General features: G+C 37.0%; 1 protein-coding gene across 1 annotated transcript; it reads left to right on the top strand.

Moving 5' to 3' along the window:
* Positions 1 to 1435: 1435 nt before the first annotated feature.
* Positions 1436 to 24437, top strand: LOC140165745 (ecdysone oxidase-like). Its single transcript, XM_072189063.1, has 8 exons — positions 1436 to 1614; positions 5996 to 6079; positions 8599 to 8658; positions 9049 to 9146; positions 13439 to 13630; positions 15068 to 15120; positions 15762 to 15929; positions 23661 to 24437. The coding sequence occupies exons 1-5, from the start codon at positions 1528 to 1530 to the stop codon at positions 13623 to 13625; spliced, it is 516 nt and encodes a 171-aa protein (XP_072045164.1). The 5' UTR covers positions 1436 to 1527; the 3' UTR covers positions 13626 to 13630; positions 15068 to 15120; positions 15762 to 15929; positions 23661 to 24437.
* The last annotated feature ends 3187 nt before the right edge of the window (positions 24438 to 27624 follow it).

Genomic DNA, 27624 nt, shown 5'->3' with positions numbered 1-27624 from the left:
CATTCCTCAAGCAACTGAAGACATAGTGTGTGAGGGTTTATATCCGGGAAGCTGGGACCAGCGAAAGAAGAGATGAACGAATCATCTCAAGAGTCACTGAGTCGTGATCATTTGAATGAATTGTTAAGCATCCTTGAATTTTTTCCTCCGATTTTAATCCGATTCCACGCATTCCTACACCTAATGGCAGCCATTGATGGGGGCCTCCAACCTGAAATGTGAAATGATGTAGGCTTTGCGGGAATTTTAAACTGTGTTCCATAACCCGTGTGATAAGGATGCTGAAAGTTTTACAATGCAATACAATAATAAGATTGATTTTGAAGCAGGGCTTTTCCACCCAATTGGGCAGTTCCTACTTACTACACCAGTTTGGTGCCGATGCCCCCCCCCCAGTAATGGCGGAATGAATTCTGACCAACACTTGGCTCGTCGGATTAGTGTACATACATTTATAAGGATTACATAGGGCAGCGGCTGCATATACAGTTTTGCTCATGAATGTCTCAACTTCTTACAGGCAGCAGACGACAGCCCATATCAAATATCTTTACCTGTCGTTTGCTGCGCCTTGTCTAAAAAACCATATAAATGGAAAAGAACTGACACCGAACACAGTCATGCTTTATAGAAATTTTGTTAAAGCTATATATAATATCAAAGCTATCCAAACTGAGCCAAATTAATATCTGAACATGTTCCAATGTGAATTTACAAAAATGATCACCATAGCTGAAAAATCGGTTACATGCAAGATTACTCTCCATGATAAGGTAGGAATGGATTAAACTTAACTGGCCTCGAGTATGAAATGTGAGAAAATGAAAGGTCTGAAAGGTTATTATAAAGAAATGAAAATAGATGATTGTTTCTGTTCTGGGGGTGTGAGGACCAATGTTGCCGGAATTGTACTGTATTCAGCTACACGGCAAAGTGTGGTTAGATCATTTGTTATTATTGTAACCGTCATGCTAATGGTTGAAATCAGGTGGCCTCTCACTTTCCCTGAAGCTACTTGTAGTGTGACATTTCCTTTCCTCTGTTGCTTCTGCGTGTAATGCTGTGGTATTTCTTTGTCTCCATCTCTCTCACTTTCTTTTCAGTCTGATTCTATCGTTTTTACAAGGTATATAAATGTGTTTGTGCGCATTTATGTAGGAGTACGGTGGGGTGTGTGTTCGTTGGGGTGGGTGTGTGGGTGGTTTTTTTGGTTCGGTGCTCCAATCATTGTTGGGTTTTGGTGAGGGTGTATTCGTATATGACGTTGGTATAGTGTAGGGTGTAAGACAGGCGTAGGTGTGTTTTTTTACTAGCACTATGTTTAAATCTTCATTTCTTGGTAGGAATTGATCAAGTCATCTTACCTGTCCCAGCAATACATTGCATTAAGTGCTGCAACTCTACTTGAATAAGGTTACAGATTTTAAAAATTCCGAAAGAAAAACACGTTTCCGCTGTGTTGTACTTCTATTTACATTACCATTACTGCACGGTTTGTTTTCATTTCCTTTATTTCCCTAGATCTTGATGTTATCAGGAATTGGCCCCAAGCTACATCTAGAAGAACTAGGCATAAAGTGCATAGCAGATCTACCCGTGGGCCAGAATCTACAGGTAGGTAACTACTTTGTATGCTTATTTCCTACGTCAATAGGTCACTGTAAACTAAGAATTACACGTCTTAATAAAGCTTCTGTCCCAAGCCAGATGCACTGAACCAGTGACGACAATCGGAAACTGTGACGAGAAACAAGATTGACTATAAAGTTTTAAACTGGATAATATCTCCAACAAACGTGAAATGAACAAACCTGTTATAGTGATACAGAAAGTTAAATAGTTACTCAAAGCTTAATTTTGCTCACCCGAGAGCTTTCGGATTATATCACTTTTCCTTGTTCACTCGGTAGATGGACTGGACAGAGGCCGTCGGACCGTGACGTTGGTCACATATCTGGCACTGACGCAGTAAGGAGTAATAAGTTCCCGAAAGTTTATGGCACCCCTGGCAGTAGCGTATCCAGCGGGAGGGGGCAGGGGGGGCAGAGTGCCCCCCGACAAAAAAAATGAAAGAAAAAGTGCCCTCTGACAAAAAAATGAAAGAGAAAATCAGGAGGGCAAAGGAAAAGAAAAGGGCAAGGAGCCCTTTTCTAGCAAAATTCAGGGCCAAAATAGTGTAAAATACACAAATTTTCCCCGCTACGCGCGCACATTGTAACAATAAAGCCCTTTTTTAGCCGGATAATGGGCGAAAGTAGTGTAAAATACCATTTTTTTCGCGCTACGCGCGCACATCATCCCAATGATGCAACTGCAATTTTTTTCGTCTGTGCCCCCAAAATTTTATTTTGCCCCCCCCCTGACCAAGAAAGCTGGCTACGCCCCTGACCCCTGGTCCCGGTTTAAGTCACTTTTGTTAGAATGCATTGTGCTAATGTTATACTCGGCTCCAGGCAGATAAATAGCACTTGAGATATTTTCAACTGCGTGGGCAACAACACTAAGCTGCCCACATGGATGAAAAGAATTTTCCACTTATTATTTACCTCCCTGCTCGATGCATGCTCGGCTCCCACAATTTCCAAATCGGAACTTTTCGGAAGGGGTACTTTTTTGAAGAAATTTCATTTCATTGATTCCTTACCTATTGGTTCTATGCAGCACCCCATGTTAGAAATGTTGCTTGTTGAACAAGACATTCTGACACGATTTCAAGCATGGGACGTTCATCAAACATGAGAATGTTGAACATTGTGCAATATATAGATTTTCTGATTGCAGTCTAGTACAATTCAAACTGATAGTAAATATCGACTTTCAATAATGTATCTGAAATTCTAATCACAATTCAAATCGTCATAAAATATCTGAGCGGCTCAATTTTAAATGTAACTAAAGCCGCATAACCGAGGAACAAATAAACAGTACGAATAATCACCTGATTGGAATGTTGGCATTATGCCAATAATCTCGGCTGGTTTATTGATTCTATAAAACATTATGTATTATAGCGTCATTTTATATATATTGTCCCTCATTGAAATACAATTTTGATTTTACTCTAGGAAAAATTCCAATAGAACAATAGAGCACCTGTTATGTCTGAATGGTTTCCCTTTGGCATCTATATATACAATACATTACGCCACTGACTCCTTTTACAAATCGGGCATTATTATACCAAATAGCTCATTCAACAATGCTTTATGACACCTGTCAACATTATTTTGACAACCAATTGCCTGATGTGAAGGTCACTTTCTGGAAAGCTGGACAGAACATGGTCATCTGATGTAACTCATTCCCCATGTGTCACGCATTGTCCTTGGCTACTATGATGATCAACTAGCTGTCATCTAGTCATCTCAGGGATAAGGAAGTAATTCATTTGGGAACTGAAAGCTATCAAAAAGAATTGAAATGGACCTGTAGAGCTCTGTAGCACAATGATGTGTCTTACCATAATCAATCGCATTGTACAAATGAGAATATATTAACGGGTTAGGCCATTTTTAATCGACTTTCGAAAAGTTTTTTGATACATTCATTGATTTCTCAAAAAGTAAAAATCGCAGTTTAACAAATAACGGTTCAAATGAAAGCCATTATTGGGGGCTAATTGTTGTATCACTATGAAAGGCCTGACACCAATATAAACACTTATTTCGGTGACCCAAGTTCATGGTCATTTCTGCTCACGCACTTTTTTACATATGGCCTAGAATTTCATATTTCGGTTTCAGCGATTGCCCGAAAAAGGTGGTATGTTTTTGAAAAGCGTTTCCGCTTGGAATGTAGATAGTTGTTGTTGCTATTACTGTTCGCGATTTTAATTTATGCACTTTTTTAGCCGACAATTTTCAATGCATTTTACATAATAGAAATGTCGCTGGCATAAATACCGATATTTTTAACAGTATCGTTTTTTTAAACCAAAATATCATCCAAAAGAGTTCCCAATACTTTTATGAAACCATAGATACCAAATCGGACTGCAGGTGATGAACAGATTTTGAACTAGAATTAAAAAGAACCAGCGTAGGCCTTCTCAAAATGTACTTTCTTTAAATATCGAGTTGTTTAATTTTGGACTGCTTTTTCCTTGTTTTTATAACAAGAAAATGCTTTACATACCCCAAACTTCTCACATAGTCTTGGCTAAGTGTCCGTTACTGGTTGATATTATTAGAATTAAACGATTTTCATGATTAACTTACTTTTACCGCAATGTTTTCCCTCGCAATGTTCAAATATATCCCCAAAATGGCGTTGCTTTCATTCTCACATTAATGACAAGGTTATCCCAAGATGTGTGAGAGTTTCTGACACTATATTCACGGGTATTCTATAGCTATTCAAACATATACAAATTTGGCTGGTTTGCGATAAGCTATACCATTTTCACCCTGATGTGGTAGACTGGATCCTTCAGTTTTTCAACAACTACGCACGGTCATCGGGTTGTGCTGTTGGTGAATAAGGCAACGTGACGGATTGTGGGTAAATAAAAGACGCCGTCATTAGAGGCCAGAAGGATTCAGGCTACTGATATGGCAGTAACATCAGCACTGTATGAATTTCATTACACTCCCTAGCGTTCGATCAAAGCGCTGATGTACACTCGCACACGCTTAAAGACGCCGCATAGATGCGCGAGCGAAACAGCTGCTTCAACGTGTTGACGTCACTGCCACATCGGGGTGAAAACTGGTATAGGTCAGGCTTCCTCAAATAGGTTTGTTGAAGCGCCACATGAAATAAAGACTGAAAAGCGCCACTCAATGGCTGCGAAGCAGCTTTCGCGGTGCTTTAGCACGGCCGGGGGAGTCAGAGGGGTGCCCCCCTGTGAAGTTATCGTTTTGTTTTTTTAAGTTGAGGTGCAAATGACGCCATTTGGTGCAATGTTTTGCACTATTTTAGCCTGTCTTTACACGGAGAACATGGGAATTTATTTATTTATTTATTTATTTATTTATTTTAAATCTAAACGGCGCCTCGCGCCACTCGGGAAGCCACGCTATTTGCGGACCCCTGGTATAGGTAATAGATGACTATGAAAACTTTCCGCTTACGAATATGGGTTTAGCCCATATTTAATTGCCTTTAGGCCCTAGGATTTATTTTTAGAAAAGAAAGCCTAAGACTGGAGCCTAATCAATTGAGAAGGGAATGGATTTTGTCACAATAATATCAAAATTAATATCGTCCATAACAAGAAGGAATGCATCACGATTTTTTGATATTCAGCTATAGTATTTTAATTGATTTACACTGAACATGAATCTATAATATCTCTACTATATAGCTTCATGCACTGGACATTTGCAGACCGACCTTCTCCATGTAGCGAGTACCACATTAGATTGTGTTTACAAGAAATATATAATAAGCGCCACTTCCACGAAATGTCCTATATGCCAGCAACTTTGATGATAATATATTATCTACAACATCACACCTGTTTTTCAAGAACTCTCTTTTATCTATTCACCTCAAAGAAAGGATTAGAATTATTATAATAGAATCCCTGACCTGATGCAACGCATTTTAATGAGTTGCTGAGGGACTAGAAATCTTTATGGTCGAATGAACAACGTATGACCACTACACAGGTCAATGGCCTTATTGTGTTCTGGCGGGTTATTTAAAAGCACAGTCCCTGAATTTTTCCAGACAAGGAACAATAGGAACAAATTGCCTGGCAATGGGGTCACATATAATCCCAGTCTATAGTGTGATCAGAACATTATAGGCAGGTAATCATTATAGTATAATCAGTACGAAAAGTCCAATGCGATTTTTAATGTATTTTAAAAATTCAAAGAACCACTTTTTAGCGGGAATTTTTGCAAGTTACACAGCTGAAGTTGTAAAATGGTTGAAATACTACAATATTACGGCGTAAACAAGAATATGTTTGTTTGGTCTTTGTTCCTATAGCCACATCCCTTGTGGGATTGAATTCAATCTGTGTTACTCTTCCTTTTATTTTCAGGATCATATAGGTATACAAATGAAAGCCACTACCAATCCTGGGTGTGGCGTAATAACACACGAAGCCTTACAAAAGAATGAAAATGTAAGTGATGCGAGCTTTAAGTGAACAATACTACTTTACCTATATACAGTAAGCCTGTATATCCTAAATAAAGACAGATATGTCATAATTGGAACCAGCAGCCAATAGCTGCATCTTTTAGCTCGAATTTGAGACCTCATTCGTTGAAATTGTTCAAAAAATAAAGACACGACGATCCAAAAACCCAAGGAAGATGCCAATTTAAAAGTTGTAGTTTGCTCATATACATGCGCTATTGATTTGTAGACAAAGCATTTGTGAACAACAGAACAAGCGCCGTGCTTCCATTGATCAGCACGTTAATACTAGCGGCGTGCTTTCATTGATTAGAACACAAAAGTGCAACTTTTGATTTCGTTTCTGTTTTAGGTTTTAGATCACTGTTTCTTTAATTCTCAACTAATTTCAACAAATAAGGTCTTAAATCAGAGGGAAAGAGTACAAGTATTGGCTGTGTGTTTTAATTTTGACATAAATGTCTTTATTTAGAATATACAGGGGTGAACACAACTGGTACCTTAATTCTTTGGCTTACTGTATTACCAAACTTCGACTTTAGTTTGCATGTCTGTCTGTTTGTTTGACTCATATCTTATCATATTAAAGCAAGATCGTACATTATGTCTTTAAGATTGTTATAGACATGCGCATTTAAAATCTGTGTAGTCAACTGCACGATCTAGATTAACAAGATACCCGTACTCCTGTTTGCCTAGACTTGTTTTAGGGCACTTAATTGTTGAGTGTAATTTGGTTTATCATGATGAAGAGTCAAACATATTCATTGCGACATACTGAGATCCCTTGCAATAGGAGATAGGAAAAGTCTAAGTGCGGGAAACCACTAGTCCAATTAAAAATGCAGCATCTGCCGATAACTTTAAATGCTGTTTCTTAACATGGGACGTAGGTGTGTTTGAATTAGTCAGCTCCAAAAGTGAAAATGACGTATCTTCATGTCAATAACCTGACAGCTACTGTCTTTATGAAGCGAATATTTTGGAATTGGGCTACTTCTAAGGTAAAAGGCAACCTTATTACTATGCATTGGTATTGGATGCATTTTCTAGAAATAAGGAAATGCTTTGAGCATGTTTTAAACAGATTAATTGAGTAGGGTAAAGTACACTGATCAATATGCCTTTTGTTTGAAGCAAATCGGACATACGGTTTCTATACTACATCAAATTATATTTTCTTTGTATCTTATTGTTTTTATCAATAATCAATATCGTTAATGAGCTAAAAGGACTGTAAAGGCTCATTAATATATAATTTTTGCCAATATTTTGCTAAAAATCAATGCATAAATGTTCATGGTACTTTTATTTTGCATACTTTTGCCCTGAAACTTGGTCAAAGTGTTTCTAATATGTTCTAATGTATTATATAGTGAAGCCGCCCCCTCATTTGCATATTTGCATAATTAATGAGCTAATTTGTATAAATGCTAATTAATTATGCAAATTAGGGCGGCTAGCTCATTAATTATGCATAAATTATCTGGAAGTCATTAGGAACACTTTGACCAAGTTTGAAACCAATATTCTGTTAAATAAAATGTTATGAACATTTATGCATTGGATTTTAGCAAAATATTGGCAAAATTACATATTAATGAGCACTTTCCAGTCATATTAGCTCATTAACTGTATTGATTATTGATAAAAACAATACAATACAAAGACATTTAAAATGTATGTATTATGAAAACCGTATGTCCGATTAGCTTCAAACAAAAGGCATATGGATCAGTGTTCTCTGCCCTACTCAATTAATATGTTTAAAACATAAATAGAGCACTTCCAAAATGGGTCCAGAACCACCTTAATGGTGCTAACGTATGGGCGCAGATCTGCATTCGGATCGGAAAACCAAGAAATAATTAAAAATCAACAACGGGTTGTTATCGACGAATATATGACTATTTTTACGGTATTATTTTAACACCCTATAGATTCGAAGTGTAAAATATTATGCATTTTCTATAATATTCTTGAAATTCACACTTTACACCTGCATGATGCCGTGCTTCTATATCTGACAATCCTACTACTAGACCAAGACGTTTAAAGAGATATAATTCTAATATACCGAGTAGTTCTTTTAAAGCGATAGACAACGTACATTGTATGCCTATACATAACTCATCCCTTGCCTTTTGTTTTAAAAGAAATCTTTTCTTCAGGAATTTTGACAGCTCTTTTCTGACTCGAGCCACCAGTTTAATAATGCATACAATAATATTCATTCTTAATAGTTTTTGCTCGAATAAAACAGAAAGATCCGGCCTCGTATAATAATAAGAAATAAGCTCTTTTCTGAGCCACCATAAACAATACACAATACACATAATAATATTCTTTCCTTAGTTACCTTTCCTTTTTGTTCCAAAATCAACTTTCCCAGTGAAAATTGACCCCACCCCAACCCCACCCCACCCCTAATTGAAATAATCGTTTTTCCTTTCACCTGTACAATCTGACCTAAGTTTTATTTGTGATTTATCTATTTTACAGAACATAAGAACAAGCAATATGCTGGAAAGTACAGCTTTCATTCAAACGCCTTTAAAAGAGGTTTGTTAATCTTATTCTATACATCATATCATAATATTCGTCATATTGTAGTTGAAATTATTTACTTTGATTTGACTGAGTAAGAATTCTATAAGAAATAAATAATTGAAGACTACTTCTTTACATGATGCCATTCATCAGCATGCATAACTCACTCTCCATACACTGTAAAAAATATTTTACTCAACATTGAGTAAAAAGGTCACAGCTCAACAGTTGAGTAAAAAATTACTCAACATTGAGTAATTCTTTACTCATTTGTTGAGTTGTGACCTATTAATGAGCTCAATGATGAGTAATTTTTACTCAACTGTTGAGCTGTGACCTTTTACTCAGTGTTGAGTAAAATACTTTTTACAGTGTACAAATACCAATGTTTTACTGTTGCAGCCCGATATAAATTGGCCAGAAATTCAAGTGAAATTCATGCCGACATTCTATCCTTACGGACTTGACGAACCGGAGCTACATGATTTGAATTCCTCCAAGTAAGTCTGAATATATATATGCTATGCTTTTTCTTATCCATCTACCGGGATTTTAATTCCTCAATGTAAGTCTGCATGAATATAATATGTAACGCTTTTTCTCGTACATCTACTGGAAGCTTAATTCCTCAAAGCAAGTCTAAATATTTCACACCGTATAATTATGCGTATTCTTATCCATAATCTTAATCAACAAATCCCAGGACAGACAGAAAGCATGTTTTGTATTTGTTTAGATCATCACCTATATATTCTGTACTTTTAAAACTATTGCTTCTCTCTGAATTACTTAGATTGAAAAATCAACTTAAGCGATTGCGATCAGGAAGAAAACTTGGGTTTAAACATTTAAATCGAATTAGATTGAATTGGTAATATTAAGGTTTCTATTTTGTAAGCCTTTTTGGAAATGGCACAAATGCTCTTTGTATGTATTGTATTGTATTCTAATATATCAGAAATATTCAACCTAATAGAATTCAATTTTATTTTTAATCTAAGGGATTAAAACTCGCTTAGAATGTGTTTTAATCCATTTCGATTCAATCTATTTAATTCTATTTTAAAGTAATTAAAAATCGCTTAGATTGATTTTAGATTGATCGATTAGCTTACTTGTTCAGCTAATATACTGAGCTCAAAAAGAAACTTATAATTTTTCACAAGGTCATATCTTAAAATCCTGTCCATCAAGAGTAGGTGGAATAGTGTGGAACAAGATCTGTTTCTTGAAGAATGTGTGTGAAAAGAAAAAAGCAGCACCGTTTCATCATCTGTGCCAGGATCGTGTATGCATTTTTTGTGCTGGGTGCCAAATGTTGGGCTGAGAAAGTGGTCCAGGAAGCTGTTCCGTGTCAGTGCTTTTTGCTGTTGTGTCAGTTGGACAGCTGCTTGGTTACTGACATATGTTTTGAGTAGAGTATTGAAGTAATCCTGGGTGTAATTTTGGTTCATTTTGATTGACAGGATTTTAAGATATGACCTTGTGATTCACAAGTTGTGAAAAATTGTAAGTTTCTTTTTGAGCTCAGTTTACTTGTATGTACGTTTCTATCTGTTACATTTCCTGTTGTTGAAGACATGTTTAATTGCAAAACATTATCGCTTAAAGGCTTGCCAAGAGAGTATTAATGAAAGCAAAATTTTGGATTCTGGTACAAAAACGGTCAGTCAACAAATGACAATTTTGGGAAGGCCGTATATTTCATTTAGAAATTGACTCTCTCCTGTAACTGTTCTATATTGGCCATATAGATGACACGCCTTGACTAATACTTCACATTTTGACAAGGACCAGAGATGACATTTAAGCTGAATTTATACTCAGTCAGTCGCCGGCGACAAGCAGTGAATATTGACGCTTCTTCAATATTGGGAAAAACGTTTTGTTAATTGCTCAAACATCTATCGCTAGTCGACGACGACTGTAATATAAACTCAAATCTAGGTTACGGTTAACTTTGATCTCAATATTGATAACCTATGGTGAATGATTATGGTTTCACTTCCTTCGCCGAAAAATCAAATTGTGAAACCGAAATCGCCAACTTAGCAATAGAAATAGGAATTATTTTCTATCTATTTATTTGTTTTTGTTTTTTTTTAGTTTTTTTTTTTTTTTTATTTATTTCATTTATTTATTCATTTATTTATTTATTTATTTTTTTTATTTATTTATTTATTTATTTATTTATTTATTTATTTATTATTTATTTATTTATTTATTTTTTTATTTTTTTTCTTTATTTATTTTTTTATTTGTTTATTTATTTATTTTTAATTTATGTATTTATTTATTTATTTATTTATTTACTTTTAGTTATTATTTAACCTAAATTCCTAAGATTAAAAAGTTAATCTATTCGATTTCGATGAGGAACAAATCCAAGTTTAGATTAAAAAATTCGTAATCTAATAGATTAAAATTGAGCTCATCTGCATAAGATTACCATTAGATTAACATTAGATTGAATGTTTAATCTTAATTTGGATTAGTCCTTGATTAGCATCTATTTTAATCCAAGATTAATCAATGCTAATATTTTAATCTTATGAATTTGCATTTTAGTCTATAAGATTAAAATATCATAATTCAGATTAGTTCAATTTTAATCTATTATATTAAGAATTGAACTGAAAAGATTAAGAATTGTCCCTTTTCAGTGAACGGCTCTTTTCAGAGCCACCAAACGTTTTACATTAGCAGATAGGCGAGGTCTGCTTGTTCTCTGCTGACAAGGGGAGTCTTCAGTGAACGGCTCTTTTCAGAGCCACCAAACATTTTACATTAGCAGATAGGCGATGTCTGCCTTTTCTCTGTTGACAAGGGGCAGTGAACGGATCTTTTCAGAGCTACCAGTAGGCAGAGGTGGCCTACATGTCTCATTCTTAGGTTTTGTCCTGAAGAAGTCAGAGCTACTCCTGATGAAAGCTTGACAGTTCTAAAATTGTCCGACGGCGAACCCGCTAAAAACTTACTAATTGTTATGAACTCCCGTCGTAAAAGCCTATCCCACAATAAGATTAAGAATTTTTAATCTGAGCTTTGATTTGTCCCTCATCGCAAATCGAAGACGAAGAGATTAACTTTTTAATCTTAAGGATTTAGATAGTGGATCATTCAATGCCAGACACTATTTTCCCATGATGCCCATGGTAGGGTGCACAGACAGCCATGCGTTCCCTTGATCGGAACTGGATGTGAGGTCTTTGTCATTCACTGCGCATTTCAAATGCAATAATATATTTTTGATATTTGCCTCCACCGGGAATTGAAACGGGGATCTGTTGCACCAGACCACGCAGCTCTCACAATTCAATTTTACCAATACATTTCTTGAATTCTTTGATAATTCAGTTGTGATTAAAGAAAAATAATAAAAAGGATGAATCGTTTGTGATTACCATATTTTATTTTGATCCTGTTTCCCCTTTCAAACTCAATATACTGCTGTATTTATCTTCAGCTTTCGCGCTATATCACTTCGCTTCAAGGTTCTTAACCTTTGCATGCATATCGCTTTAAAATCTTCATCATCTCTGATCTAGTTTCTTCTTATATTTACTTTCTTTATCATATAAGTCGGATCGCTTATGCATTATTTCCCCGGTAAATATAATTATAAGGCGAAGATAATACAGATGTCTTAAAGGTCACAGAAATCCATTTGCGATGGTTTGTTTTCAACTTAAGGTTAGACGAGGTATTGTTGGTCGAAGCAACCTAAAAATCGATTTCCATTATCTAGATCAATATATTATTGAAAATTAACAACTTGATGTTTTGCAAAAGTTCATTCTACAAATCGTATACGTTGCAAACTTGCTTAATTTATTGTTGTTAATGAGTTATGTATGTTTTACAAAAGTGTTGTTGTTTCAGCCCTTTACAACGTAACTCAAGAACCGCAGCACCTATAAAAGTTTATCTGTGATATTTTAATTCTTCTACACGCTCGCTATGAATTGAGCAATGCAGATTTTGCCAAACCTCACTACCATTCGTAAGATGCTGTGAACTACCAAATCACAACAGTTTAAAATAATTAATAACCTTAATAAGATTATTAATTCTTTTTATATAAAAGTTCAAAATATCGCTGAAAGGGTTGGATTTTGTTTCATACACTTACATGCCTATTAGCTCCTATTCTGTAGATTGTGTTAAAGGGAATATATGTTTTGTTGAAGTGGTTTTGATGATGTACATTGATGAAATTAATTTGCTATGTTAAAAAGCATAATGCCGTGCTGCGCGAAGTGGATAAATCGACTCTTCTAGAAGAAGCTGTTTCAATCAAAACCTAAAAAGGTACCGCCTTTAGCATTTTACACTGATATGAATAGGAATATTAATGTAATTGACATACGCAAGGCAAACTTGCAAATGTGTATTTTTATATCCCCGTGTCTTCCCTCCTCTCCGTCTATTAGTACGAATGTGAATTATTTTATTGGCAAATTGCTACAGGGATATAATGGTGGATGGTTCTAAATATTGCATGCATGTAAGACTTTACAAAGCATGTATTCAAAGATTGTTATACATCCCTGTCGTCATTCCCAGCTCCTCACCACATATTCCTTACCTCACTCTGCTGCCTTGACAATATAATTTAATTTCATAGGCTAATCATGCTAATATAATCATACTAACAGTATTTAAAATCCTTTTAGATTAATGGTGTGATCTGTATACAATAGGCCTACATGCTTATCTCCCAGAAATTCATTTCACCATCAAAGTTCAAAATCTGACCTCCTTTAATTTCTTTTTCCAAAATCTCTTTCAGATTTTCGCCTTTAATGGGATATGACACACCAAAAGAAGTACGCATGCGTAAAGAAGGAGTGACGTTTATCCCAACCCTATTGCACCCGAAGAGCAAAGGAGAAGTCAGGTTACGCAATACAAATCCTCCACTCCACCAATTATCAATCCACATTATCTACAAAGTCCGGATGACGTCAAAGTTCTAACAGAGGTATGATGATTAGTCCGATGCATTTGCTAGTTTTTTATGGAAATATCTAAGGTGTTTTTAAAATTAAATTCTGAAGAAAAAGAAACACGTTTTCCCCATCATAAATCGAATTCATCATTGCATGTTTTCAAGTGAGTTTGTGGTTCAAATCAGTAACATGTTGAACATCGACCAATATTTAGTGGGAGAAGGATACGGCCTGTGCAGGAAAAACCTCGTATGTGCATTTTCACTGTGACCAATTTGGCAAATATAGGGAACAGTTACAAAATATAGGTAGGTTTTGTGCCCCCCCTGCAGGCCTCGAAATAAGAACAAAAATCCAAGGGTCCTCTAAACCCTTGACTTTGAAATTTCAAGGGTCCTCACCAATTTTCAAGGGTCTGATCCCGGACACTTGCCTTTGAAATTTCAAGAATGAGAATGAACTACGGCGATCCGGGTTGAAAACTTGATGGAAAACTGAAATGAAAGTCTACGTACGGAGCTGTACGTATTATGTGAATAGGATTTTCAATGGAACAACAAAACTAGGATTTTCTGCTCTTTGCTTGGTTTAATTTTTACGGGTCACGCGGACCCGTACCGTCGGAAATTTGCGGGTCCGCGCCTACTTTCACGGGTATTTGACGCAAGGACGCGCCTTATTTCGAGCGCTGCCCCCCTGTATGTTTAGTCAATGTGACCTATTCACACTGCCATGCACATAATAGGAGGTTTTCCTGCCCAGCATTAACTATACGTAAGTCTCTGTAGAATGACTTGCTCTGTAACTTTTAAACAACAATTCATCCCCTTAAGAAGCAAACTCCCTTTGAATTATTTTATAGAATCATCAAGATAATAGCTCTATTTTACCTATTCAATTGATGCACGTATCGGACTATTCAAGAGATAAATGTAAGATACTTTATTCACGTGAATGTAACGTGAATCATACAGAATACATACTTATATAAGGTTGCGGGTTCGAGCCCCGGCGACGCCATCGTGTTGTACCCTTGAGTAAGGCACTTTATCTCGATTACTCCTCTCCACCCAGGTGTTTAAATGGGTACCGGCATTCTTAAATGCTGGGAAGGTAACAGACTCACTGTAGAGGAGGTGTAGCGATCCCCCTATAGCAACATTACATGGAGGAGTCTGGCCCAATCGCCAATGAAAGAGAGATGGGCACTCCGATCACTGTTTATACAGGATCGTCTCCTTTACCTTTACCCTTAATCCTGCGTTGAATCATTCATAAAACTAAATTATCTATGGTGCAAATGAGTATAGATCAAACCCCGTTTCAAGATCGTCAAGCTCACCACTTTTCTGCAAATCACTTTAAATAACTGTTAACTTTAGAAAACAAAATGTTGTTTTCGTCTATCGTCATGACTTTTCGTTTTCTTTTTTGTTTTTGTTCTTTCTTTGTATTTCAAACAATACTAGGGTATGCGATGTGTCAAGAGACTTAGTGAAACCTCAGCACTGAAACAATATGGGTAAATGTTACCAAAATAGTTATGAATAATTACTGAATAATTTCATATGAATGCATAGAAAATAGAACAGAGAATGATAAATATTTATTGTCGTAATTGTATTTTAAATGCAATGTAATGTCAACGAGGACAATGGGGAGGTAAAGCTTACAAAATACATTTCAACACCGTTGTAAGAGTAAAGTTATCAATATCCCAAAATATAAACGGGTGCATAAAATAATGATCAACTTGCGGAAACTTTAAGATAAGTAAAATCTCTTTCACAATTAACCACCAATTAAGTAAAATCATTAATCATAAACAACTCTTCATCACTTAAATTAAGGAATGGTGGTACTTTTTGCTTTATATTACAGTTTGCCAATATAAGTTAATAATTGTAGCTGCTCTATAGAATGTTTCTGCATTTTTACATCCTTTGAGCATATAACTAGATACTTAGTGACAAGAAGCAGCTATTGGAAATGTGTTGCTCCAAACTAACAAGACGTATTTTGGTCGGATACTATCGAAACATATCGTGTCCCATATCCTGTATCCATTTTAATGTAAGTTTCTTATTCATTTTAATGTAAGTTTCTTATCCATTTTAATGTGAGTTTCTTATTCATTTTCTTTTCATTCTTATTCTTATAAAGCATATATCTATTAGACGTTAGAATGCCAGAGAGCAGCCACGATCCCTGGTCAGATGAGAATTTAGAGCAATACATACGTCACTTTGCGTTAACTCAGAGCCATCCTGTGGGTACATGTAAAATGGGTGCTCCTAGCGACAAGATGGCAGTTGTTGATCCACACCTTAGGTACGGTAATGAACAGAATAGATGGCGTTTAAGGGGGTACTACTCCCCTGTCTAATTTTGTGCCTATTTTTGCATTTTTCTCAAAAATTATAGCGCATTGGTGACAAGTAAGATATGTATATTATATGGGCAAGGCAAGGACTACAACTACTGCACTGGAAATTTTATTTCGCAACAGACAGCAGTTGTGGGGTTGCAGTCAAAAATGAGGGAAAACCCGTATTTGATCAATAAATCAATAACTACTTGCCTTGAGTTGCTGAATTTTCAGAGCAAAAGTTGTAGTCCTTGCCCCTACAACATGCATATCTTAATTGTCACCAATGCGCTATAGTTTTTGAGAAAAATGCAAAAATAGGCACAATGGCCAGGGGTGTAGTACCCCTTATTTTATACAAGTAATATTCTGAAAAGGCTTCAAACACGTCAATGCCATGAACCTTTTGTGTAGTTATTAGGTATTTAGTATTCATATTGTCCAATGTTGCCTTACATATTTGTTAAACTTTTAATGTTAAATAAGAAAACAATAGCGCAATGATTACATAGCAGAGAATGTGCTATTCAATACATGCAACCAATGTAGTCTTTCTACATACTGGAACACCCCTGAAAACACTTCAAGCTACTTTGTTGAGAGATGGGATGATGACGACAACGATGATGATGACGACGACGAGGACGATGATGATGATGTTCATGATAACGATGATGATGATGATGATGATGATGATGATGATGATGATGATGATGATGACGATGACGACGATGACGATGATGATGATAATGATTATAGATCTTTATTTATTTACATGCCAAAATAATACTGATCATGCATGGTGATTATGACAATGACAACGATGAAAATGATGATGATGAAAATGGATCCAAGTATGTACAGGGTGTATCAAAATGATTGGTATCCATCAGTTTTGTTGTCTATTGAAACGCCTGCTTCTTTCAAATTCAACATTATAATCCTCTCGGGCTGCCGTTTATAGTTCTATGACCTTTTTATTACATAAATTCCCAAATTAGGTAGATTGTGTGCTGCATTTTGATGTGGCAGTCTTGTCCATGCTCACTGGATATTGATGGGTACCAATCATTTTGATACACACTGTATGCTAATAAAAATAAAAACACATGGTTCAAATTTACAGCATGTGTATTGCTTACCACATATTGGTACGCTACGCAAAAAAAACTTATTTTCTCGATATTGACATACTACTGAGGATGATTGTAATCGATGATGGTGTCTCTATGCATGTTATGTAGGTAGGTAGGTAGGTAGGTAGGTAGGTAGGTAGGTAGGTAGGTAGGTAGGTAGGTAGGTAGGTAGGTAGGAGGTGGTAGGTAGGTAGGTAGGTAGGTAGGTAGGTAGGTAGGTAGGGAGGCTGGTAGGTAGGTAGGTAGGTAGGTAGGAGGCTGGTAGGTAGGTAGGTGGGTGGGAGGCTGGTGGTAGGTAGGTAGGGAGGTAGGTGGGGAGGTAGGTAGGAGGCTGGTAGGTAGGTAGGTAGGTAGGTAGGTAGGTAGGTAGGTAGGTAGGTAGGTAGGTAGGTAGGTAGGTAGGTAGGTAGGTAGGTAGGCAGGAGGGAGGGAGGGAGGGAGGAGGAACCTCGGGGAGGGTCAGCTTAATGCACTTTTGTTTATAGAACTTCAGCGAACTTTTGGGTTTTCCTTAATTTTAATAGTTCAATTTTGCAGCAAGTGTCAGCTTACCACATCCCGGTACGCCACGCAAAAATATTTTTGACATTTGTGAATAAATTTGGTTGAATTTATGACGATAGCAAAATATATTTGGTTCAACATGTGCAGGAAGTACAAATTGACCATAACTATGCTAAGAAAATATTTCATTATATTGTTCAATGAGTTTTAAAAAGTATGAAGAGCTTGGAGTCAATAACTCTCGGTCAAAATTAAATACCCATCTTCCAATTCAATTAACTGATAATAAAAATAGGTAGCTTCTCAAGAGCTATAAACAGATGTACCTGCGTGACCCAGTGTATCGAATTAACCAACATTGGACTTATAGATCAAGTTACATCATACATGTTACTATTCTGAATTGCCAATAAGTCAAAAGGTATATAAAGTTCAATTGCAATATAAAAAGAAATTGTAACCTGAAGCAAAGACCTTTCACAATGATGGCGCTAGAGCAACAGGCAAGGGAATTAGCTGCTTTCTTCTTTACCAATCTTAAAATTGAAATTATTGATAAGAATAATTTTTATAGTGTCTATCTAAGTGGAGTTAAATGTATTATAGTCCTTTTGTCAGCAAAATACTCTCTTTAATTGGCCGATTGAAATATTTCAACCTTTTAACGATTGATGATAGGAATCAATCTTAATAGCATAGGCGTATATAGAACCCGGGGATGGGGGTGGGTGTAAATCCCCAATATGGTCCATTCACTTCCCCCCCCCCCCACACGTTGACGCCTGTATGTGGGTTTCTGACCAAATTAACTTCATATTTGGCCAGTTTAGCCCCAAAAGTGCCAAATTTTGCGCGCTTCGCGCGAATTTATTCCACTTTTGAACCATATTTCACTAGTTTTGCTTCAATATGGCAACATATTTCGCGCGCATTTGTACCATACACTTATTTTGTCGCCAAAAGGTGCTGGATTCACATTACTTCAAGAAAATTTTTCCATCCCCCCCATATCAACAAAAATATACGTCAATGCTAAATAGATTGAAATGTCTTTTTGGTTTGACTCTTTTTGTAGACTGTTTTCGCTATCCAATCATTTGTTACCCTCCTTATGTCTTGCTAAATGTATATATTGCATAATATGTTTGGAATGAGATTTCAAACCTTTTTAGAGTGAATATTTACAATCGCAAATTTCCAATTTGCGAGTGTTCTGTTTTTGGTCAGTTCTTCTTTCTTTCTTTCTTTCTTCTGTCAAACTTTTAACGAGCCATCGTAGCCATATGCTTTAAGCCAATGTGACCATATTTGGTCATAAGGACCATTGGGTGGGGGCACAAATGTTACATGACCAACTCGGGGTCAAAGGTCATCCAAAGGTCATTATGGCCAAAATGTGATTTTCACTAAAAATGCTACTTCTTCCACAAATTACATAACACAATGTCGTCACTTGCATACCTGCATCGCCTTTAGACAGTGTCTAAAAGTTGTACAAAGAATTGGGGTCAAAGGTCATTAAGGGGGTAAAATCTTACAATTGCATTATCTCAACATCTGTAAGGGGTATGGGGCTCAAACTCAGTGACAACAAATCTCATAACCAGGGGAACATTTTACAGGGGTCAGGTCAAAGGTCATGCAGAGGTCAAATTTAAGAAATGCATTTTCTGTACATCTGTAATGGGTACGGGACTCAAACTCTGTGACAACAAACTTAATGACCAGGGGAATATTTTGGAACACTTTGCAGGGATCAGGTCAAAGGTTATCTGGGGTCAAATCTTATAATTTCCTTTTCTGGACATCTGTAAGGGGTATAGGGCTCAAACTCGGTGACAACAAATCTCATGACCAGGGGAACATTTTGCAGGGGTCAGGTCAAAGGTCAAATTTTAAAAATGCACTTTTTGGACATCTGTAAGGGGTACGAGGCTCAAACTCGGTGACAACAAACTTAATGACAAGGGGGAATATGTTGGAACACTTTGCAGGAGTCACGTCAAAGGTTATCTGGGGTCAAATCTTATACCTTAATTTCATTGTGTGTAAGGGGTATGGGAGCTTAATTTCGGTGACAACAAACCTTGTGACCCGGGAAACATTAAGGTCAAAGGTCAGGTCAAATGGCCATCAAAGGGTTACATGCCTTGCGATTGTCTGCGCTCTGTGAGCGCAAATTATCTCTAGTTACCTAGCCGGGGCTCTCCTGGCTAGGGTTTGTTTTCCTACTCGGTCAACAAATTCTGGCAACAAAATACACACTTTTTGCTCCAGCTCAGACATGCTTCGACCGATTTTGACCTAACTTGGTCACAACCATCATTGACCACGACCATACATGTCACGTGACTTTGAATGGGTTAAAGGTTACAGAGGGGTCAAATAGGCCATAAATGTGATTTGAGCTAAAAGTGCTTTTCCTCCTACATGCAACATCCTACAATGACGTCACTTGCACATAAGCATCTGCTATATCCACTGTTTATAGGGTGCACACAGAATTGGGGTCAAAGGTCATTAAGGGGCATTACCGGTATAAAACCAAATACCTGTAAAATGCTTCTTGTGCCACAAATTACATAGTACAATATATTACTTCCACATATAGCATCGGCTATACCAAGTGTCTAAAGGTTGTACACAGAATTGGGGTTAAAGTTCATTAAGGGGTCATTTCCGGTACAAGTCTAAAAAAGCTTCAAAATTTATATCTGCTACATGCAGCATAGTACGTTGATGCCATTTGCACTGATACATGGCCCATTGACCAGTGTTTGGGGAGAAATGTTAATTTTTTGAATAGCCACTCGTTAAAGTGCATATTTGAAGTAATTAAGCCATTTTTGCTAACATTTAGACACCTCAGGACACCTTGTAGATATGAAGCACAGCTGGCTATTGCTGGAGATCATCCCTGACACTAGTATACTTGGGTAATCACAGCCACAAAGTGCAATTTAAGGTGTGTTCAGACATGGGGTATTATAGTATTCAACTCGAGCAAATGGGCAGGCCTATTTACCTTGAGTAAAGTGTCCAGTCGGGGTAAGCTTGTGATGAATGTTGAGTTTGTGCATGTCTGGACATATTTAGCTTCCCTTTGCAATTCCAAAGCTGGGTGGGGCAAAATTTGAGGATTTCTACATGTAGTAGTGTGGACATAGGAATAAGGAATCACAATTCTCAAGGATTCTATCCTGTCTGAACATGATTGGATTGGGTGGCGGCGAGTGGGTAATAATTCACACAAGTTGTACATTTTTTGGCCACATCGATATATTTATATGTTTCTTTGGCCAAAAAGATATAATGATCTGTTTCCCATTATAATATGAATACGGAAAAATAAAGTCTTTAACTGGTGGTGGTGGTGGTGGTGGTGGTGGAGGGGGTGATGATCCGTTGGGTACGTAGTATGAAGCCAAGGTCATCTGAGGTAAAAGGTCAGGTCAAATTCAAGGTTGCTCCAATGGGGCTGTAACTCGGGGGGGGGGATGAAACATGACACTTCACATGCCCCCTCCATTAGAATGGAACAGTGTTTCCATTAGGCATGTCTATAGTATAGATCTCAATTCTTAGAACATGTAGGCCTATAGTATAATATAATCATTGTTTAATAATACAATATTGAGTTCTCAATGTGAGATAGATGATCCCTGAAAGGTGTAGTTTACCATTGAGAGTATTTTTTATTACAAACAGTTAAATATATCTGGAAAGTTAAAGTTCAGCTGTGTTGCCGAAGCAACAAGAAATGATCATAACAAACTTTTTGTAATATTAATCTTAATAGAGTTCAATAGGTCAGGTGGTGCATGTATATAGCTTTGAATTTTGGTCATTGTATACAGGATACAAGGCATGGTCACTAGGATCCCCAACATGCTCATCTATCAGGGGAACAGTTCTTAAACCCCAATACATTTGTACATTCATTGAATGACCTTTGAAGATTTGGGTCCAAAAACTCATACTCTGCAAACTTGAGGTCAAATTTTGCACTATGATTATGTAGTTGAGGTTATTGGAATATGCCATTGGGATGAGGCTCTTGTAACCATAGTGTGTAAAAGAGTTTTGTTAGCAGCATCTTCCACTTGGAGTGAAGGATAATATTATTAAGGATTTATGGAATATCACTGGAATATAGTTCATGTTGTAATCTTGGATCAACATGTTGCAGAAATTCTTGGACATAAGTAGGCATTGGCAGCATAGTTCCTAAACTGGAACGTATAGTAATTTCATCCAAATCTGAGTAAATACACATATTCAAATGCAATTGCTATTTTAATAGTGGGTCAGTTAACATAAGGAGTTGTGCATAATTATGTGTAGGCCTACCCCGGAGTGGTGAATTCTCAAAGAGGTCTGCCAAAATTGCTTGCCCCCCTTTAGCCGTGCCAAAAATCTTTGCTCCCCCTTTAACATGCCAAAAAATCTTTGCCTCCCCCTTTCGACGTGCCAAATAATCTTTGTCCTCCCCCCCCCCCCTTTACAGTTACACACTTAGATTTAGGGGAACCCAAATATAAAACCTTAAATTGTCTTATCATATATAATGCGAGTGCAGCGAGCAGGAAATTTTGCATATTTGAACGTGTTCCTAATGTTTTCCTACACCTTTTTAGGGCGTAATATAGAAATGGTGCCCAAAACATCTGTGCCAAAAATCGCTTGCCCTCCCCTTTCGACCTGCCAAAAATCGCTTGACCCCCCCCCTTTCGACCTGCCAAAAAATGCTTCCACCCTTTTGGCCTGCCAAAAATCTTTGCCCCCCCTATAATTCACCACCGGGGTATACAAAATTATTGCACCACCCCTAAGTAAAGCCCGATTTACCCTTAGAAAAATTATCAGACTATAATTATAATAATTATAATTGATCAAGGGAAAATTACATAACTGTATAGGCCTATATTTTATTTACAGTCAATGATTATTTAGTTTACCTAGGCTTAACATACATCATGGCAACCAGTTTTTGGACATGAACTTACATGTATATTAGTAGGGCGTACTGAAGTGGAAGGAATGTGCTCAATGCTGTTAAGGGGTGGGACAGTTATAATTATATGTAGGGCCTACTACCGGGGTGGTGAATTATAGGGGGCAAAGATTTTTTGGCGGTTTTGGCATTTCAAAAAGGGGAAGCAAGCAATTTTGGGCACAGATGTTTTGGGCATCGTTTCTATATTACGCCCTAATAGTAAATAAGGTGTAGGCAAACGTTAGGAACACATTTAGATGAGAAAAAATGTCTGCGCTCCTTGCATTCACATTATATAAATTTAAGGTTTTACATTTGGGTTCCCCAAATTCTTGCATGTGTAAAAGGTGGGGGGGGGGGCAAAGTTTTTTTGGCACAAAGGGGTGGGAGGGGCTGCAAATTTTTGGCAGACAATTTTGACAATTCACCCACAATGGGTGTAGGCCTACACAAAATGATTGCACATTCATGTTATAATCTTCAACATGTTTCAAAGTTTGAAAAGTTTTTAAAAAGTGTATGGGCATGAAACTTAGTGAACCTCCAAACCACATACGGCCCGGCTAGGTTTGTGGTCTATGACCACCATTTGCCACTAGTTTCAATCTGTATTTCAACTGGAAAGGACTTGTCTCTAATTCGGGACGGTAAAGATTGAAAATTCAATCTGTTTGATTGAATATTCAATTGGGGAATATAAGAGTAGAGAGTAGATATAAATGTGATTATATCCTTGGCCTTAACTAAAGACCACCAAAAATATTTATATCGAAAAGTTGCTCTTGCGTTTTAGGAGTCGAAATTAATGGCTCTATATCCCTTCAATGAGAGCTAATGAGGGAAAAGCCATTCATTATGTGCAATTTTAAATCCTATCATTTTCCTGACGATGATAATTAGGCCTACATTTAGTTGCATCATTAAAGCATTTTTGAAATATAGCGGGTATAAAAGGAGAGGGCGTACTGTGATTTGGGTAATCTTTTGTCAGCTGTTCCTTTTTTTATTTATTGATGTATTAAATATTTTACCAAGACATTTTCTGCATTATATTACAGGGTGCGCGGCATCGATAGGCTCCGTGTTGTCGATTCTTCTGTGATACCCAGTGTTCCTTCAGGTGGCACTTTAGTACCGTCCATTATGATTGCCGAAAAGGCAACCGACATCATCAAAGAAGATGAAGCTATATTGCAAACTCAAACTGTTCCAACTGTGCCTACTGTTGACTTATCGAATGAAGCCACCAACTCGCTAGCGAATCGCCATCGACACCGATCGGCAGAAGACGTCCCTGAACATTTGAAAATGACACCACTTTGGGCAAAAATGTCCTCCTGTCCCGATTTACTACATACGCGGCCCCGGTCCAGAAGTACCCCGCCGCCTATGACAATGCTTGCCTTTACGTCCATAGACGAAATTCCGAACCCCGACCCGGCCGAATAACGAATACCCGACCCGACCGAATAATAACGATTACCCGATCCCCGACCCGACCGAATAACGAATACCCGACCCGACCGAATAATAACGATTACCCGATCCCCGACCCGATCGAATAACGAATACCCGATAATGAAGACAACAGAAGTGTTAAAAGCACTATCGGTGATTCGCTGAATCAGAAAATTTCCAAAAAAAATCATCGAAAATTAGATTTTTGCATTTTTGTAATGAGTATTAAGGTGTTTCAACATACCCTGCAAGTGATCAAACCGAACACGTCCTAATACGGGTATAATGTCATATTTTAGTCAATGTTGCAGGGGCGTAGCAAGCGGGGAGACAGGGTGGACGAAGTCCATGGGCCTGAGGGTTCAGGGGCCCCAAGCAAAAAAAAAAAAAAAAGACAATGAAATAAACGCTAAAACGCTTACTAAGACATTTGCGCGAGAAATACGTTTTTACTTATTTTGCTATGTAAAGGGTTAGCATGATATGCGCGAAGCACGCAAAATTGTGCAATTTTACCATATTTTGGTCCAAAACATGGTGTTGTCGGGCTAAGAGGAACATGCACAGGGCAATTTTGGGGGCCCTCTGGCCCAATGGTAAATCTGGCCCTGCTAAAAGGGCCCCGCACTGTTTCTTGTCCATGGGCCCCCGAGGATCTTGCTACTCCCCCCCCCCCCCTGTGTTGGAGATGTATGCGCGGCACTTATGCAATTGAATTTTCTTTTGCCAATTCTTTTCATTTATTATACCTATAAAAACACCCAATACAATTGCCATAATATTGACTGTTTGCTTTTTTCAACTCAAAGTGTTTACTTCCTTAGGCCTAATGTTCATTTGCTTGTTTGTTTCTTGTCTTCTCACTTATCCGTTGTTGTTAATTTGGTATTATTTTATTTGCATTAAAACTTATGTTTTTTTAAAGGTTTTTTTTTTCAAAGGTAAAATTTGCGCCAAAAAAATCCTCATTTTTGGAGAAAATCCAAAAAAACTTATTTTTGTACCCACATTTTTTCGGTCAACGTAAAAAAAATCTTGGGCAAAATTTTTTTTATTGATTTTTAAAAACTAGATACAAATATTTAGGAACCTTTTGTTAATTTTGACCAACTTCTCCAAAAATATTTGAAATTCGGGCAAAAATCAGGCTTTTTTATGATTCTTTTGTAAATCGGGCATTTTTTGACCATATTTGGTTCAAATTTCTCAAAGTTGGTCAAAATGTGGGTGTGTGTGCGTAGAGGAGGGGTGGGATGTGTTGCGTATATGAGCCCTGGGTGAATGGCGGGCTTCAGGGACGTCTTCTGCCGATCGGTGTCTTGCGAATCGATAGCGTGTTGGTGGCTTTTACATTTGTAGAGAACTGCAAATGTTGATCTTGATCTGACTTTTTACTGCATAAATGGGGACACATCTGCAACTGAGGACGTCTATGGCTGTAGGAATCAGCCTAAATGCAAAGCAGCGATGGTGACCCACGGGAATTGCAGTCCTCCCCATTTACCAGGACGTGCCCGGTTGGCCCAAATTGCACGTTTCAACAACATGAGTTCGCAGTTACCCGGTACTATAGGACGGTCCCCGGTTGACTGGTGATTTCTCAAATGTGGCCTGGTTGGATAGTTAAATGTGTGTGTGTCCCCGGTTGTATGGTGTTTTCACAGACGGGGGTGTGTGCGTCCCCGGTTGCCAGTAGTGTGAGTTTTATATGGGATAGGGTGGGGTGTGGGTGCACCGTAAACATTGCTCCACTTACTCAATAAATTGAGGTACACTGGTTACACTTATTTTATTAAAGCCATAATGTACGATTTCCGTCAAACTTTGATTTTTTTTTATTCTTTTACTGTTAGGAAGGATTTCTGTCCATTTAAAGCCGGAATAATGAGATAGGCTTATATGAAATAAACACCCAATGGCTATTCGGCCGTTAGTTCTATATGGAGGATTTAATGTGGTCCCACAGTATGTTAAACTTGCTCTGATGACCTACAAACATAACTGCGAATTTGGTTACTTCCATTGGGCCATGTGGTAACGTTAATATGCCAAAATTAAGTTTAAAAATCAAACACTCATTTCATATTATAAGATCGTAGGCCTACATTATGGCTTTAAGCATGTATAAGTAACCATACCCGGTAATTATTTAAGTTGTCCTTACACCAACAGAATGCTGGATAATATTTCAAATTAATGATTTTTTTTTCTCTGTTAATGTAACATTATGTATATTTGATTTACTCAGAGGCATAAAAATGCAACAAAAGCATGTTATGCTTATACAAGTATATAGTAAGGCCATCGGCAATGAATTCATAGTTTCCTCTTGGAGATCTTGAGAAGGGACCGAGATCACATTTCATTATTCATTATTCATTATTTTGCATCATTCATTAATCATTATTTGCTATTTAGGGTTATATACACATTAAAACAATAAAACATGTTTCGAATGAATTACTGCAGCATATCAAAGGTTCACTTTGTGAAATCAAAATCTTTTAAAATAAATTACTATTATTGCATCGCATCTAAAAATGCTCCGGAAAGGGACGAGGGATTCTAAAATTTCCATTATTTAGCACATGCTCTACCCCTACTGCTTCAAAACACTGCTAAAATGCTTACAAGAATGGGACAGACATAACTGACAAGTAAACACTTTCATAATGACATCAACTTTTAAGAAAATTGAGATTTGAATGAAAATAATGAAAGTATCGGCCAGTTTTGAAAAATGACGAGCGCTCCAAGAAGAAACTATGAATTCATTGCCGTTGGCCTAATGTCATTTTAAGTGTAAAATGAGCATTATTTCCTCGTTTTTACAAATTTATTTCTAACTTAATTTATTCATTTCCTAAATTCTTAAGTTTTGGGGAAATTGTATATCTTCAATACGAAAGGTCAGGAATTTCAAATGATGGACGGCTTTTCCTCCCAGCTACATACACTTTAAGTACACATCATTAGATTTATAAAGTTTACTTCGAGGAATGTTAAATGTCAATAGGCCCAAATTTGTATTATATCGCGAATTTCAAAAATTCTAAATTATTTGATATCAAAAAGACATTCCTTGTATTCAGAATGCAATTTGATATGTCTGATGTGCTCTCATGTCCCAAATACTGTGCAAACGTTGCTATCCGATCCCTTAAGTATTTTACAAATAATTATTTATGAGTTATCGCAATCATTTTTAGTGTGTGCGTCCCGATATGCGCAATTGATATATGTGTGGATGTAGGCATGGGGTGGGGGTGCTGGTGTGAATATAGTGTTTTATATAAGTTGTCAGATACACATTAATGCATAAGAGAAGCAGGAGTTGTGATTTTATACCAAGTTTAAAAATGCTTTCATCTGCTTTTGTAACGTGCAATGCACATACATCAAATATACACATCTTTATCATTGTATAATTATTTTCATGTCACAATTTGCAAAACGTATGCGCATAAATATGAATTTATTATATATGTATATCTTTGATTTCACCAGTAACCGTTGATTGATTTTGTTTTGGTTGTGTGCATGAAAATTATAATTCCTTACAGT

This window comes from Amphiura filiformis, chromosome 12, assembly GCF_039555335.1.
Source record: "Amphiura filiformis chromosome 12, Afil_fr2py, whole genome shotgun sequence".
Lineage (NCBI taxonomy): Eukaryota > Metazoa > Echinodermata > Ophiuroidea > Amphilepidida > Amphiuridae > Amphiura > Amphiura filiformis.
This window is presented reverse-complemented; position numbering and strand designations above follow the sequence as displayed.